The sequence below is a fragment of the Cyrtonyx montezumae genome, unplaced genomic scaffold (assembly GCF_038088225.1).
Source record: "Cyrtonyx montezumae isolate F1298 unplaced genomic scaffold, pur_monq_1.0 scaffold_2, whole genome shotgun sequence".
NCBI lineage: Eukaryota > Metazoa > Chordata > Aves > Galliformes > Odontophoridae > Cyrtonyx > Cyrtonyx montezumae.
In genome coordinates, this window is record NW_027071936.1 from 34,748,540 (window position 1) to 34,762,750 (window position 14,211).

At 37.3% G+C, this 14,211-nt stretch overlaps 1 protein-coding gene across 1 annotated transcript in view; it reads left to right on the forward strand.

Annotated features, from left to right (window-relative positions):
- The window catches only part of LOC136048932 (bifunctional heparan sulfate N-deacetylase/N-sulfotransferase 4), a 101,429-nt gene that overhangs the window by 45,440 nt on the left and 41,778 nt on the right, over positions 1–14,211 (forward strand). Inside the window, exons 3-4 of the mRNA XM_065736859.1 lie at positions 1,557–1,644; positions 6,644–6,798. Of these exons, the coding sequence (XP_065592931.1) occupies positions 1,557–1,644; positions 6,644–6,798 (243 nt within the window). The remainder of the gene's footprint in view (positions 1–1,556; positions 1,645–6,643; positions 6,799–14,211) is intronic.

Genomic DNA, 14,211 nt, shown 5'->3' on the forward strand with positions numbered 1-14,211 from the left:
AAATGAAGATGCACTTTCTGGCAGCCTTTTGTATTTCACTCCCAAGCAGCATGGCACCCAAACAGTGCCTTTACTGACAGTGACTGTTAGAAAACGAAGCTTTAGAAGAGACGTGGGCTTCAATGTCCATAGCCTCTAAATATATATTGTAGTTAACATGTGATCAGTACCTTTAGAAAGTTAATGTTCTACCATGAAAGCTGACGAGCTGACAGCAACTCCTAACTCATTGCCACACAAAGGAAATAACAGAAACTGTGCCACTACAGATCTGTTTCGCTTGGCTCCGATCTGGATTAGGACTGCATAGGCCAATCTGCATTTTAGTTTCTTAAATCCCTTAAATCGCCATTTATAAGGGATTGATCACACTTTGGGTCACAAGTAGTCCTTTCTTTTCTTCCAGTTTATAACAGTAAGTTGAACAAAAAGGGATGCTGTCTTCCTGTAATGTAAAGTGAAATTCTTAATGAACATGTGAAATTAAATCTTATCAAATGAAAGGAAACATTAGCTGGACTTGGGCTGCATATAAACCATTGTGTTTGTCTTTGAACTTTACTAGTATATAAATCTTCGATCATTAGAAATGTTACTAGTAGATGATGTGAAAATTTCTAGAGAGCCACATAATGGAGGCATAGAAAATTGAAAATTAAGTTAATAACACATTGAGCAATGGCAAAACCAATAGGGAGAAAAATGCACTATCCGTTTTGCATATATAGCACGTCCAGATTATGTGAGCTGCTAATTCAAAGCAGACAACTGCACAGCAAGGATTATCTTTAGAAGCAGTTGAGAGTTGATAACCTAACAATACAGGTAGATAGCTCATGCAGATGGAACCATTGTCTTTTTCTGTTTTGTTGGAAACATGTGAATGAAAAAAATGGATTACCAGGACTACACCTATTCTGTAAGCAATATACTTGTCCTCTCTTTCATTTAGATTGGTCTTATCCTTTTCATGGAGGAGAGATAAAATAAACAGGAATTTAATTTCGGTCATGAGAAAATGGATGTTACTTATTCCATACGTCAAAATTTGACTTTCACAAGTAACCCTGAATTAGGTAATTAAACACAATCAAATATGTTTTTGCAGGTAAGTAAATCCTAATGCCTCCACATCTGGATGGTAAGCAGTATTTCTAATTTGGATTTTAAGTACATTATATCATGCCTCACTAATAACTCCAGATGTGGGTCACTTAGTGATGTAGTGTACCACTGACTCTCAATGACTGGATTCAAGTCCCACCATAGATTACTGAAAATAATATACAGTATTTTGGTCTGTCAAGTACTTCAGCACTTTGATACTACTACTAGCATTGCTAAATCATCAAACGGATGGAGCAAATAAAGCTGTCTGTAATAAGTCTTAAAAAAATAAAAATAAAAATATCAATAACCCCAAAATTAAATATGAAATATTTAACAGGATCTTCTTTGCTATATCTCCTCATCTGGACACAATTTTTTTTAAATGAGGCATTCAAAAAATTAATATTCTTTTTTCTAAATGCACGTTAATTTCTTATTTCTTTCAGGCTTTACTAGAGACTCAAAATTTACTGCGCACTCAGGTTGCAAATTTTACCTTCAACCTTGGATTTTCAGGAAAATTTTACCACACAGGTAAGAAGGAACTTCATGCTCTCAGGTAGCTACAGATAAATAAGTGACAGGATTTAAAGCCTAGCTTTAGAGATGCCTTTTTGTAATTAAAGCACTGACTTGATGGAGGAGTGGGAAATATTTGCTCCACCATTTTAGCATCCAGGGTCTCATTTACCATCCACTGGGGCAGGAAAGGCTATGGATAAGGTTCTTAAGAATACTTAAATATCATTGATGCTTTTCTGAAAGATTTGTGGAAGTAAACCTTAGTGTTGTAAAGGGAGAAAAGGAGCTGCCAAGATCTCTGTAACTCTGCACAAGGCAAGAGAGCAGAGAAGTCATACTAAAGATTTACCAGTATGACAGATATTAAGAGATACATAAGACCAAAAAAAAATAACCCAAAACATGTCTCATAACCTCTACAGAGACAGATGTATTTGAATGGGTTATGTAAGATTTCGTTATGACTAAAAGTTATTTATTTTAACAGTCTGAAAACTGGGAGGGATGATAAAGGTAGAATCATACAGTTCAGAAGTACATTCTTTTTCCAAGAAAAGGGAAAATAAGATGAAAGAAAATTTCACTGAAACCCTGTTACCTTTGCATTGCATGCAGGAACAAGTTGCACACCCACACCGTGCTTCCATATAAAATTAGTTGTTTTTACATTTCCTCCTTTTTATGACTCTCTTTTCCACTGCATTCCACTCCACTCCACTCCACCTCTCCACTGCATGATGTTCCCTCCTCTCCTTTCCCTCCCTCCCTTCGTTTTCCTCTCTCTAACACAAGAAGACATATTTAGACACTCACTGCACTGGAGACATATACTGCCCTTCCCCTTTCCCAACTTTGTACTGCACCTTTCTCATCTTTCAAGACCAACTCAAGAATCCTCAGCTGTCAATACATTCAGCCACATCTGATGCTTCTTGCCTGAGTGGCACTATGAAGGCTGGGAATCATTTAGAGGAGATGTGGAGGCATTTCAACAGCAAGATGATGAGAGAAGTTTAGAAGTGAAGAATGACACAATTCTAGTTGTAACAGGTCACAAGGTAACTGCAGAGTACAGCAGGAAGAGGAAGATTCCCTGTCACAATGTAAGTGAAGCAGTACTCCCCTTTTCATTGCCAGCATTTGAACATGATGCTAGCAAGCTCACCTACCACTTATGTCTCTATTTCACCACCAATTAGAAGAGTACAAAGGACCCTGGGATAGAATGGGATGAGAAATCATTTGAAAGATAAGTAGAGAGAAGGAAACCAAAATTATTCATTTGTGTTACTATTGCTCTCAGGCACCACTGGAAGTCCAGGCTATCTTTCCCTTGTGCAGACAAATAATGCTAGGCAACTGCTGCCCAGGAAACCTTACAGACTAAAGAAATAAGCAGCAGAGTATGAAAAAAATGAGAGGGAGAGAGAGATGGAATTACTTGCCTGGAGTCATATAACAAGCAACTGGCAGACCTGTGATTAGGGAACAACTTTGGAGACAGACCTTCAGTTTTCTGCTCACTTCATCTTGACCTGCCTGTATAGTTAGTTCTCTTGGAGATTAATTGGACATACACTTAATACAGCAAAATAAACAAAACAGCCCAAGGCTCTGAGCCGCTCCAAAGCAAGATGCAGCTTCATTGCAGCTGTCTACAAAGTGAAGCTGGTATCAGACATTTCAGGGTCCACCATAGAGAAAGACAATTCAAGGAGAGGAAGAGGTAGAAAACGATATAATTTATTAGAAATATTATAAGAAATATTATAAGGCACTGGCTGACAGAAAAAAATGAAGCTTTCCTACAAAATCAAACATTTTACTTACCAACACACTTTTTCTGACAATCCCAATTGTCTCCATATGCTGTTACTATTTCTTAGCGAAGCCAGTTCCTACTAGCCCATAAGTTTCATTGCCCAGCTGGTATAACACTGGCTAATTTCGGATTCACTACTGCTGCTATAGAGAGAGAATACAGGAGAACATGCATGTTAGCCTGTCCTCCTAAGGATATCAAGGCATACCAAAATAGTACAAAACTACTTAATGAGCTGAAGCATGTCATCCCCTCCATTAAGGGACACACTGCTGTCTGTACTCCGTGAAGAATCCAAGTTTTTAAGTGAGCACTTCATTTACAGGTCAGCAGTGACATTTGTCATATCAGTTTAGTGGAAATACTCTAAAGTATTCTCTATGCAATATACACTTTATTGACTCATAATAAATAAAACATGGAAAAGTATTCTTTAATTACTGTAAATGTAGCTCATTTACCCCAGAGGCTTTTAGTATCAGACATTCAACATGCTTTATTAGTTCACTGAGATTGCTGTGCTTTATTGACTTCTTTAATGTGTGATTTTGCTTGCTTTTCCAGAACTAGGATCAGTTTAAACCTACAGGAGGGAGATGATCTTGGGAATGTGTTGGCAGGTTAAACAGTTATGCATTTTCATTGAAAGATGCTGCTGACTTCTGTATGACAAATACCAATCCTATTTGGCTTGCCTGCACACCAGTACAGAAACTGACACATATTAATGCCATCATCATTCCCTTCAGTAGCATGGGTACATTATGCACTCTGCATGTGAGACTGATGGAAAAAAAGAGTAAAGCCTGTTGGCTATGCAGTTTTAGCAGACGTCTTCTGCTTGTTTACACTGTGGCAATAGAAAGAAAGAAATTCTCAGAATCTGGATTTGAAATTTCTAGGATTATTGATAGCAACTTCAAACTTAGTTTCAATCTTGAGCTTCAAACCTGTAAATTGTTTTAGGTTTGAAATGAAGGATTATTTATTATGTGCAAACACTGATTTATTATCCACCTGTGCAAAGTGCATACAGCCTTTCAAAGTAGATATATGTTCATCTTCTTGATTGTAGGCCTACTGCAATTTTCAGATTTCAGATTAAAATGAAGACAGAAAGCCACACAGAGAATATTGATTAAACAAGAACTGAAAACTTCATAAATAATTATTTTGCTCTCAACTTTAAACAAGATGTTGGGCAAAAATATTCAAAAAATATAAGCACTTATCAAATATTCCATTAAACCTTTGACTTTTTAAAAATACATCTACTTGAGATTTCATAAAAGCCTAACATTCTTTTTATAGCCAATAAAGACAATAGCCCTCCAAAAAGTAAAAACTTCACTATGTGTTAAAATTCAAGCCTTTCTGTTCCAGCTCTGCCACTTTGTTTGTATAATTTGGGAAGTGTTATGCTTTATCTTGTTTGATCTTCCCTATGGTAAAATAAGTGTGCAAATTTTGATGATTTGTGTCTAAATTTTTAAATAAATCATTATAAAATATGCTATAAAATAATGTATCTAAAAATCATACTTTAATAAGGCAGTACATTATCATTTGGCCTAAATCTTATGTCAAATAATCGCAGTTCTTTATTATATATATGTTTATATATGTATGTAGTTAGATGAGTAAAATATTCATTTTTTTCCTCCTTATCCCTGTGATCCCCTTATCCCAAGAAGCAAGAGAGTAGTCATTCAAAAGATGCACCATCCAGAAGTTTTGCATGATGGAACAGACAGAGCAGCCATTGGTCCCTTCATTTCATGAAGAAGTTCTCTAAAAACAAGGTTGTTCTCTTTTCCAGAAGTGCTCTCAGTGGGAGCAACTTTATGCCCTCTTAGAACTTGCAGAGTGCTACAAAGCGAGTAAATTGATTCAGTGATGCTAGGCAAAAGTTTCAAAGAAATGCTCCCTTTGTGTAGTAGAATTCTTCAAAACAGAACTACAAAAGTGAAAAATAAAGAGCTGAAGTGCACGCACTGAGCAGCTACCTCTACATGTTCTTGCTTCATATCGCAAAGGTAAACAGTGACATCCTTGGAGCTTTTTCTTCCAGTGATTTTTGTAAACACTGAAAGGCCCGTAGAGAGAAAGCAATCCATGTTTGCATCAGTAGATGACAATTATTTATTTGACTGAAGCTAAATACAGGCATTTAAATTGAGATGATACAGGAACAAGACAGGAGGGTGAAATAAACTAAATGTTGTTCAATAGTTCGAGGATAAAGTTAGTGGAAACATAACTTTTCCTTTTTAGATTAAAAAGGTACTGGGAACATGTCTACAGACTATGGAAGCAGCACTGCATCATTTCTTAGTTAGGGGATTTGATTTGTTATAAGCAACATGCTTCTGCCTGAAGCAGATATTCCTCACTAACATGTGAACTTTTATTCTATTCTTTTTATATAGAGATTGAACATGGCAAGAATGGAATGCTGAACCACAGAAAACATGTAGAACTCTTTTGTCATTTGTTTTGTGTTTACCACATATTTTGAAACTTTTTTCATGTTTTACCAGAAAGTATCAGATTTCACACTGCTGAGGCTAATGAGGTAGCTGTAAAGTGTGGGTTTTCGTAAGACACTGGAACACAGCACTTTGCAATGCCACCAAGCCAGCCTTAGCTGTGCAGTGTCTACCGGGACCAAAGCAGGTGGATACAAGTCATAGAGACATTAAGGCTGGAAAAGACCTCTGTGGCCATTCAGTCCAACTGTCCACATACCATCAATACTGCTCACTAAACCATGTTCCTTAGTACCACATCTCCACATTTCTTGAACACCTCAAGGGTGACTCAACCACCTCCCTGGGCAGTCCGTCCAATCTCCATCTTCACAGGGAGCCTGAACTTCTGAAAACCCCCACTGTATTACATAGAACAGCAATTCAATCTTAAAACTTACATTGTGTTAGAACTACAGTCAATTAACATGGTGTCTGGAATAGAAAGAGATAACTCTCACCCATGGTAATACATCTCATTCCTCTGTGTTATTTCAGAGCCTGACATATCACAGTGAGAAATCAGAGCCACAGACATCAGGTTTTATAGCAGCCTCTATCTTGAAAACAAACAAGAAAACCCCCACCAAAGTAATTATGGACATTTTTTACTTCGGTTTTCTATTCTTTTGTTTTTTCTTCTTCTCTCTATCTTTTGCAGGCACTGAGGAGGAGGATGAAGGCGATGATTTATTGTTGAGATCTGTTGATGAATTTTGGTGGTTTCCCCATATGTGGAGTCACATGCAACCTCATCTCTTCCACAATGAGTCGTCACTGGTGGAGCAGATGATCCTCAACAAAGAATTTGCACTAGTATGTAAGAGTTACCAGATGGATCACCTTTGCATATAAATACAGCAAGGAAAGCGTGCCATATAATATTTATTTTATACGTATCTTAAAATACATATAAAAATAGTGTTGGAAGATTGGTAACTCAGCCCTAAAAAAGAAATATTCTGACTCAAAATTGGGCTGAATTTTGCCTTTTTCTTTGGCAGAGGCCTTCTGGATAGGAAGTAGCCCATCAACCTTGTCTTGCAGGGCCAGAGGGATCAGAAGCAGGGAGCGCTTGGCAGATGTCGTTTGGCCTTTTGAGCTTTGGGAAGGGGATTCTACACAGGTTATGAGCTTCTCGAAGTCTGGTGCAAACACCTTCAGAAGTGAGGGTGAAAACTCTGATGAACTTTGTGAAATGTGCGTGGTTTGTGAGAAATCTTGAAGCTAATGAGGTAAATAAGTGAAGCCATGGGACTTTGGAGTGCTTTTTTAGATGACCTGAAAACATGCTTTTTCACATAGCTAAGCTGTTAGTGATGCTTATAGAAAACTTTTCGATTTTGCTTTTTTCTGTTGTTAACTTACAAGAGCCATCCTTCCAGCACTGCCCAGAGCACATAGCACTTACGCTCAGAGGTCACGTGGAAAACACTTAAGAGTCCTTTCAGGGTAATTCTACTCTGTTAAGCAGCATCACAAAAAGAAAAAACAAAACAAAACAACAACAACAACAAAACAGAAGTCTGCAAATGCTCTCTTTCAAAAAGACACTTGTGTGGACTTTGACAAGGCAAAGAAATGACAAGTAACCTGTGCCACTCTAAAGAGCAGAGCAGCACAGTGAAGCTTTCTCTGCTGCTTAGGGAGCACAAAGCTCAGCCCCTCACAGCTCAGAAAGGGCAGCCAGCAGCAGACCCTTCTCCCCATCCCTCACATGAGCCAAGAGGCATCAGGAAGTCAAGCCAAGCAGATGTCTTAACAAGCAGTTGGAAGCAATTTATTCCCTTGTTTGTGAAAATATTTTCCTAACAATCTTTAAAGCAAATTCATTAAAAATGGCTTAACCATTTACTCTTCTCTCTAAATTGCCTCCCTCATCTGCTTCTTCATAGGAAATCAGTGCAGAGGCATTTTGGATTACTTTTCTACACCTTTATGTCAGTGTTAGCCTTCACTCCTAGCATGATCATCTCTTTTGTTTGATCTGGCCTAACTGCTGCAGAGGCCTAAGGAATCTATATATAGTTGAGGTTTTAAATGCAAGAGCAATTTAAATAATTTCTATCTCAAGTATAAACGGTTCCATTCTACTCCAAACCTACTGGAAAATTTTCATGGTATTTTCAGGTAGCAAGATGTCTTTTAGGTCAAACCACCTTCAGAAATAAAATCTATAATGTGGCCTGAAAACAGGACTTGTAATAGAGTGTTTGCAACTTCAGCTACAGAAAGATAAAGCCCATCTTCCTATCATCATTGAAGGGTAGAGACTCCTTTGGGTGCCTATAAATAAGGGTCTGATGTCAGGAAAAGGCTGCTGTTATTACAGCTTTATTTCCTGCTAACATTTGTACAGGGGTTGTACCAACCTCTCAACCTTGAATCGATACGAGCTCTGCAATTTACTTATGAGAACATTTCTTTTCAAAAGGCTTCCTTTGAAGTCCACTCTGGGGTAGAAATTTGTCTTCCTGATATGACAGCCTTCCTGATATCTAACAGAGCTTCCAGCTATGACTCCAGAGTAGTGTTATGCTCTCCTTTCTCATTCTCAGCCTTATGTCTTATTCGGGAAAAGAACTCCCTTTTCTACAACTGCACTTCCTTAAGTCTTCCAAAATGAGAGCGAATCCTTTTTATTATTCTTTTACTTCACAGCACGTTTCCAAATTTAAATTATAGGTCCAGAACAGTAAATAGTAAATCTACTTAGTGCTATAAATCTTATTTGTGCTCTATTATCTTTATTTAGCACTATACTCAGGGGAATACAGCTTGATGTTTATGCCATTTTCTCACACATTTCCTACTTACTGACCGTATCTGCCCACCTATTGTTTTAACTGCAAGTAGAGAAAACACTTTGCCAGTTTGTGCAAGGGAAGTTGAAGTTACAGTAATTATTCAGAAGTATGATCACATTCATTCTTAACCTGATATATTTGTTTATTCATGTTTTAAACGTGGTAAGAATGAAATGAATTCTTCAGGACGAGAAAGCAAATAATTATATCAGAAAGGAGCAAGCAAGGCTGCTTTAACATCCCCAAAACGACCACAACAACAAAAAAATCTCTTCATTAAGACCTGTCAGTTCCTCAGGGCATTTTCTTTTCAGAAGAAACATCACTCTGACTGGAAACCTGGACTTTAAAGGATAGATCTAAACCCCATCACAGCCAGCAGTTTCTTCATACAAGGGAGTGTGAGGCTCAGGAGTGGTGATGTTCACTGGGAGAAAATACTTCATAAAAGGAATGTTCTTCTCTGAGTGCTGTGGATTAAAGTCAAGCTTAACAAACATAAGCCAATTTATCTGAAACACAGTATTTCATGGATATTATCACATGGAGTTATAAATGCACACGAGCATAATTTTTATTGGCTCTTGCATTTACACAATGTATAATCTTAGGTTTGCAGAAGCTTGAGCATACATACAGTCTGCTGGATACAGGCAAGAAATGCAAGTGCTACAGCCAGCAGCTGACTAAAACACCTTGTTCTGTTCTGCACTGATATGTCTGCACCTCAGAATGAGGCTCTATAAATAGAGAGGTTACAATTACAGCCCTCCTCAAACAGGTACATCACAAAATACTTGTAGAAATCAGATAGCTAAACAAATTCGTATACATACATCTAATTGCTAATTAGGTGTCCAATTACCTTGATTTCAGCGTAGATAAGTAAACCTCTGTGGATAAGTAAACCTCTGGGGCTTTATAAAATCAACAGTCTTTAAATAATTCCCTTCTGAACTGCTTGTGAATTAAAGGAGACCACCTTTAATATGAGCACACCAAATCTTCTAGGGATCACCGAGGCATTCCCCATTTCTGCAGTTCTGTATCTAGTCAGTGAGAGGAAGTTGTTTTTCTGACATCCTTCATACACGTTATTGCCCCACTGCCCTGGAAGTTTTGCTTAACCAAATCCCTGTCCACACATGCCTGAGTGATTACCCCGCAGCTGCCAGTGCCCATCACCCCCAACATTTCCGAACCTCTTCTTAAGTACTCGTGGCATCCTCAGGCTTGTGTTCTGAGAACAGGGGTATAGCCGCTACAGGAATCAAATGCCTGGTAGGATTCCATGCAGCCTCCCAGGTTCCTGCTGTTTCAGAGGACATTTTCCTTGCATGGGGAGGAGGGCAAATCCAAGCCCTGCACACTCCCACTATTGATGCAACCTGTATGTTCATGCTTCATTCCTTCCTCACTTCTCATAGACAAAGAGCAAATTTCCTTTCTTTAGATTTTGGTCTTTGTTACCCATTGGGGCAGATTTCTACCAGAACACCTAAACAAGCAGAACCAAAACAAGTGACTTTAACTTCAGTAAATCAAGTAGCAGACTAACCGTAGCTTTTCTATTCTAACATCTTATTATTTATGTATATATGGCTGTTACGTTTCGAAGCTCAGCTAAAGGAAAATGGTATTTATTTAGATTATCAATTTGTTTTGACAATCATATTTTGGCGGGTTTTATTTTATTCTTCTTCTTCTACCAGAGGATCCCCAAATCCTTTACAGACATTAATGGATTAAGCTTTGTAAACTGATAAGATCTCAAGTATTATTATTCTCATGTCCTTCTAGGCCAGAAAACTGATACAGAGGTAAACAAATTGTGTAAGCAGATGTCTCTGGTAGCCCATATTCCAAAAATAAAACAAACCAAGTTTTGCTGATTTTTAACTCCAACCTTTAATCATAAAATATTCTTCCTCTCCCTCTTCTGTATCCTTATCTTACAAAAACTAGGATGCGTTTAATCCCAAGCCTGTAGCTCTTTATTTTGTCCCTTGATTTATTTGCTCTCTAATTATCTTCTGCTCTTATCTGTGAACACATACACCCAAAGCATGGTAGAAATAGGGCAAAAATTATCATAGGCTGTAAAAATATCACTTGATCTGATATGAAGTGAGATGCACCTACACAAAGCAAATCAATTTAGACTCTCTCCAGTGTTTCCTCTCGGACTCAATTTCCTGATTACAAACCAACTAGATTCATATTAGCACTTCTCTTGCCTAAAACACCTGAGCTGCCCATACCACAAAGAAACCATGAGCTTTTAATACACACATTAAATGCCAAGAATACAAACACAGCAAGAAGATATCAGATGCAAAGCCTCTACCTGTGACAGATGAGTTCAATTTGTCCCATTATTAACATCTGTAGGTAATGCTGGGAAAGAGCTCAGCAAGCCGTTGACCCTAGAAAGTTTTAACATAGTCACTCCAACCTGAGACACCATTCCATAAAGCTAAGAAAAATATTTTATCTTTGCACAACATAAACCTCTGTCACTTAACAATAACTTCTTATTTGCAAAATCATTTAGTCTAGCTAGAGAGCTTTTAAGCATGATTTTAAAAGTTTAGAAGGGATTAAGTATTTATTCAATAAATTTATCCAGAAATGTCAACAAAATCTTGTGTACAGGAAGGCTAGAATACCACATATTTTTATGATTGTTGACAAGCAATTTGTGAATTCATTTATCAAATTAAAAAGAAAAACAAAATGTGACTAAGAATTTTAAACTTGCAAAGTAACATATAATCTCATAGGAAATCTCACCCATCTGCAGCAAAATTAAAAATATATCCCAGCACTAAAAGTATTCGAAGCTTATGTAAATCTCAATTTTGGAAGGTAACATTTTATGAAGTATCGTATTTTCTTAATCACCTACTGTTGGACAAACTCAAAACATTTTTGAAAACTCGCGTGAAGTTATATTAACTTTTTCATCTAAGAATTATTTATATCTATATAATATATAGATATTATTTATATATGCTATTCAATCAATTGAATGAAGAAATCCACAGTAGATATAAAATTTGCTGAGTTAAAGATCTGGGTTTTCTTATACTCTCCCCTATAATGGCCAGTACTAGATGTTATCTTTAGTTATCTTTAAAAAATAGATTGACTATTGTCATATAGCGTAACTGTAGTTCTTATTGTGCTTTAACAAGGAAATACAGTACTTGCCACAATCAGGAACTGTGTTTCTCTGAAAAAACATTCTGCTAATGTGACAGTCTTCCTGTCACTGTTTTGTTGCTGCTGTTTAAATTAAAATCTCCAGCATCTGCTCACAGAAGAAAATGGAACACAAACTTACATTCTCAGAATACACTTACCCCTGAAAAGCAGTGCTAAGTCTCCATTACCTGTCTTTTCTTTAGCAAACATAGAATAGGAATACATAGCACATGCTGACATGATGAATATAGCTCATTTCTGTACAAATTGCAAGATCAAAAGTCTTCACTTGCTTGAACAAAGCTGATAATTATGAAAGGAAAGGAGCCATAGCAGATTACTTCAGCTTTTCAAAGTACTCATAGAAGCACCCATCCTGCCCATGGCTGTGGTAAGGTAGCTCTGAAGGCTTTGCAGATGAGCCAGGCTGCGTTGTCAGGACTGGGAATTTCTAATTCCCATTTTAGATTCCTATCCCAGCTCAAGCATGTTCAAGAATATAATATTGTTCTTCATAGTGCCATAAAGGCCCAGAAATTTTTTAAAGAATTCACATATATGAAGTCTTGAATGTAGAAGTAACCTAATGAAATCTAGTAGAAAATTGTTCCTTAGAACAAAGAGCGTACTCACTGTCATCTCCCATTGTGCCTGACAGCTTGGACCAAGTCCTTCTTGGATTCAAATATATGCTTCTCATTTAACAGATAAATTCTCGAACCCCAAATTAAATTTAATAACAAAATAAGAAAAAAGAAACAAAGTAAAAGAAATCACTAAAACAGGACATCTGATCTTTAATTTACCCAAGTAAATTGAACATGTAACTGGTCAAAGAAAGTATGATTGTCTTGCTTGTTTCTTTTTTAAATCATATTGGGTGTCTGAGTGACATGTGCTTAAGTGACGAACTGCATAGTATGCAGGTTTATTCAGAGGTTAATTATCATTTTATATTGAAAACTTGCAAAGTGATCCCTTATTTTATTTGTGAATGGTAGATTACTGTTTCACTGTTCTGTTACTATAGCAATATCAGCTGCAAATAGTAAGTAGATAAAACAGGGTTTTGCACGTATTCATCCAGATACCAACTTTCAGACATATTCAGAGCAGCAGTCATTAGCTAGATCGAGACACTTATGCTTTACGTATGTGTCTGTGAACTCCCTAACAGGTTCTGATGAAGTTTTGTTATTGCACATTGTAATAATGTACAAGTGCCTGTGTCACAGACTACTCAGACATTCTGTTAATAAATAGCCAGATTTTTCAAAACCCCTTAGATATAACCTATTCCCTTATACATGTTCAAAGAAAAGAGAAAAGAGTGACACTTCGAACTGTACACCTGTTCATCATTTCACTCTTAAACTGACTCATGCCTTTCAGCTATGTAACGATAAGTAGAAGTCACATTTTTCTTTCAGTAAATTGCAAAAGAGTATGTTTGGCATTCTTTTTATACATTCTCTCCACCTTCCCCAATATCAACAGGTAACCTAAGATATTTGCTAGTAAGAAACAGATAATTTTAAGTGGTTATATTAAATGGTATTCCTCATAGGTTTAATTTATTTTTTTCATTGAACTAAAAGCCTTCCATTGCAGAGTATTTAAAGATGCCCCACAGAACCTGCCTCTCCCAGAAGTAATCAACAGATATTAGATAACATGGGCAAGAGGAAGGACAAGCATACCAGCTCACATTTTAACCATTTTCATCTGTATCAATTATACATGAATAGAAAGTGGCTGATGCCAACTCTCTCAGCAGGAGAAAGGTGTGCTTGTAATGATTGCTAGGGCAGCAGAGAAGAGGAGGTGAGGAACTGGGGCCATGGGTGCTGTCCCACATCACATGGAACCAGAAGCAAAAGAGGTACAGTAAACACTCAGAGCATAGAAAGAGACTCATGACCTGGAGATCCCCCATGGGAGTTGAAAAGGACTTAGAAATAGAAGGGGTTGAAAATGAGTGCCGGGATGAGGAAGAAGAGGCAGAACATAACCTTTCTTCCTGGCAGTAGTTGGTGCCAAAATGCTAGGCACATTTCTGTACATGACTCAGACCAACAAAGCCAATAACTGAATCAAATCACTTGCATTCTTAAAAACACCCCAGTCTACAGAAGAGGCAAAGGGGCCCCATCAGATAATCCCATCAGATGAGTGTTTTGGAATAGACCACATAAGGTAATGGATGGGATTAGCA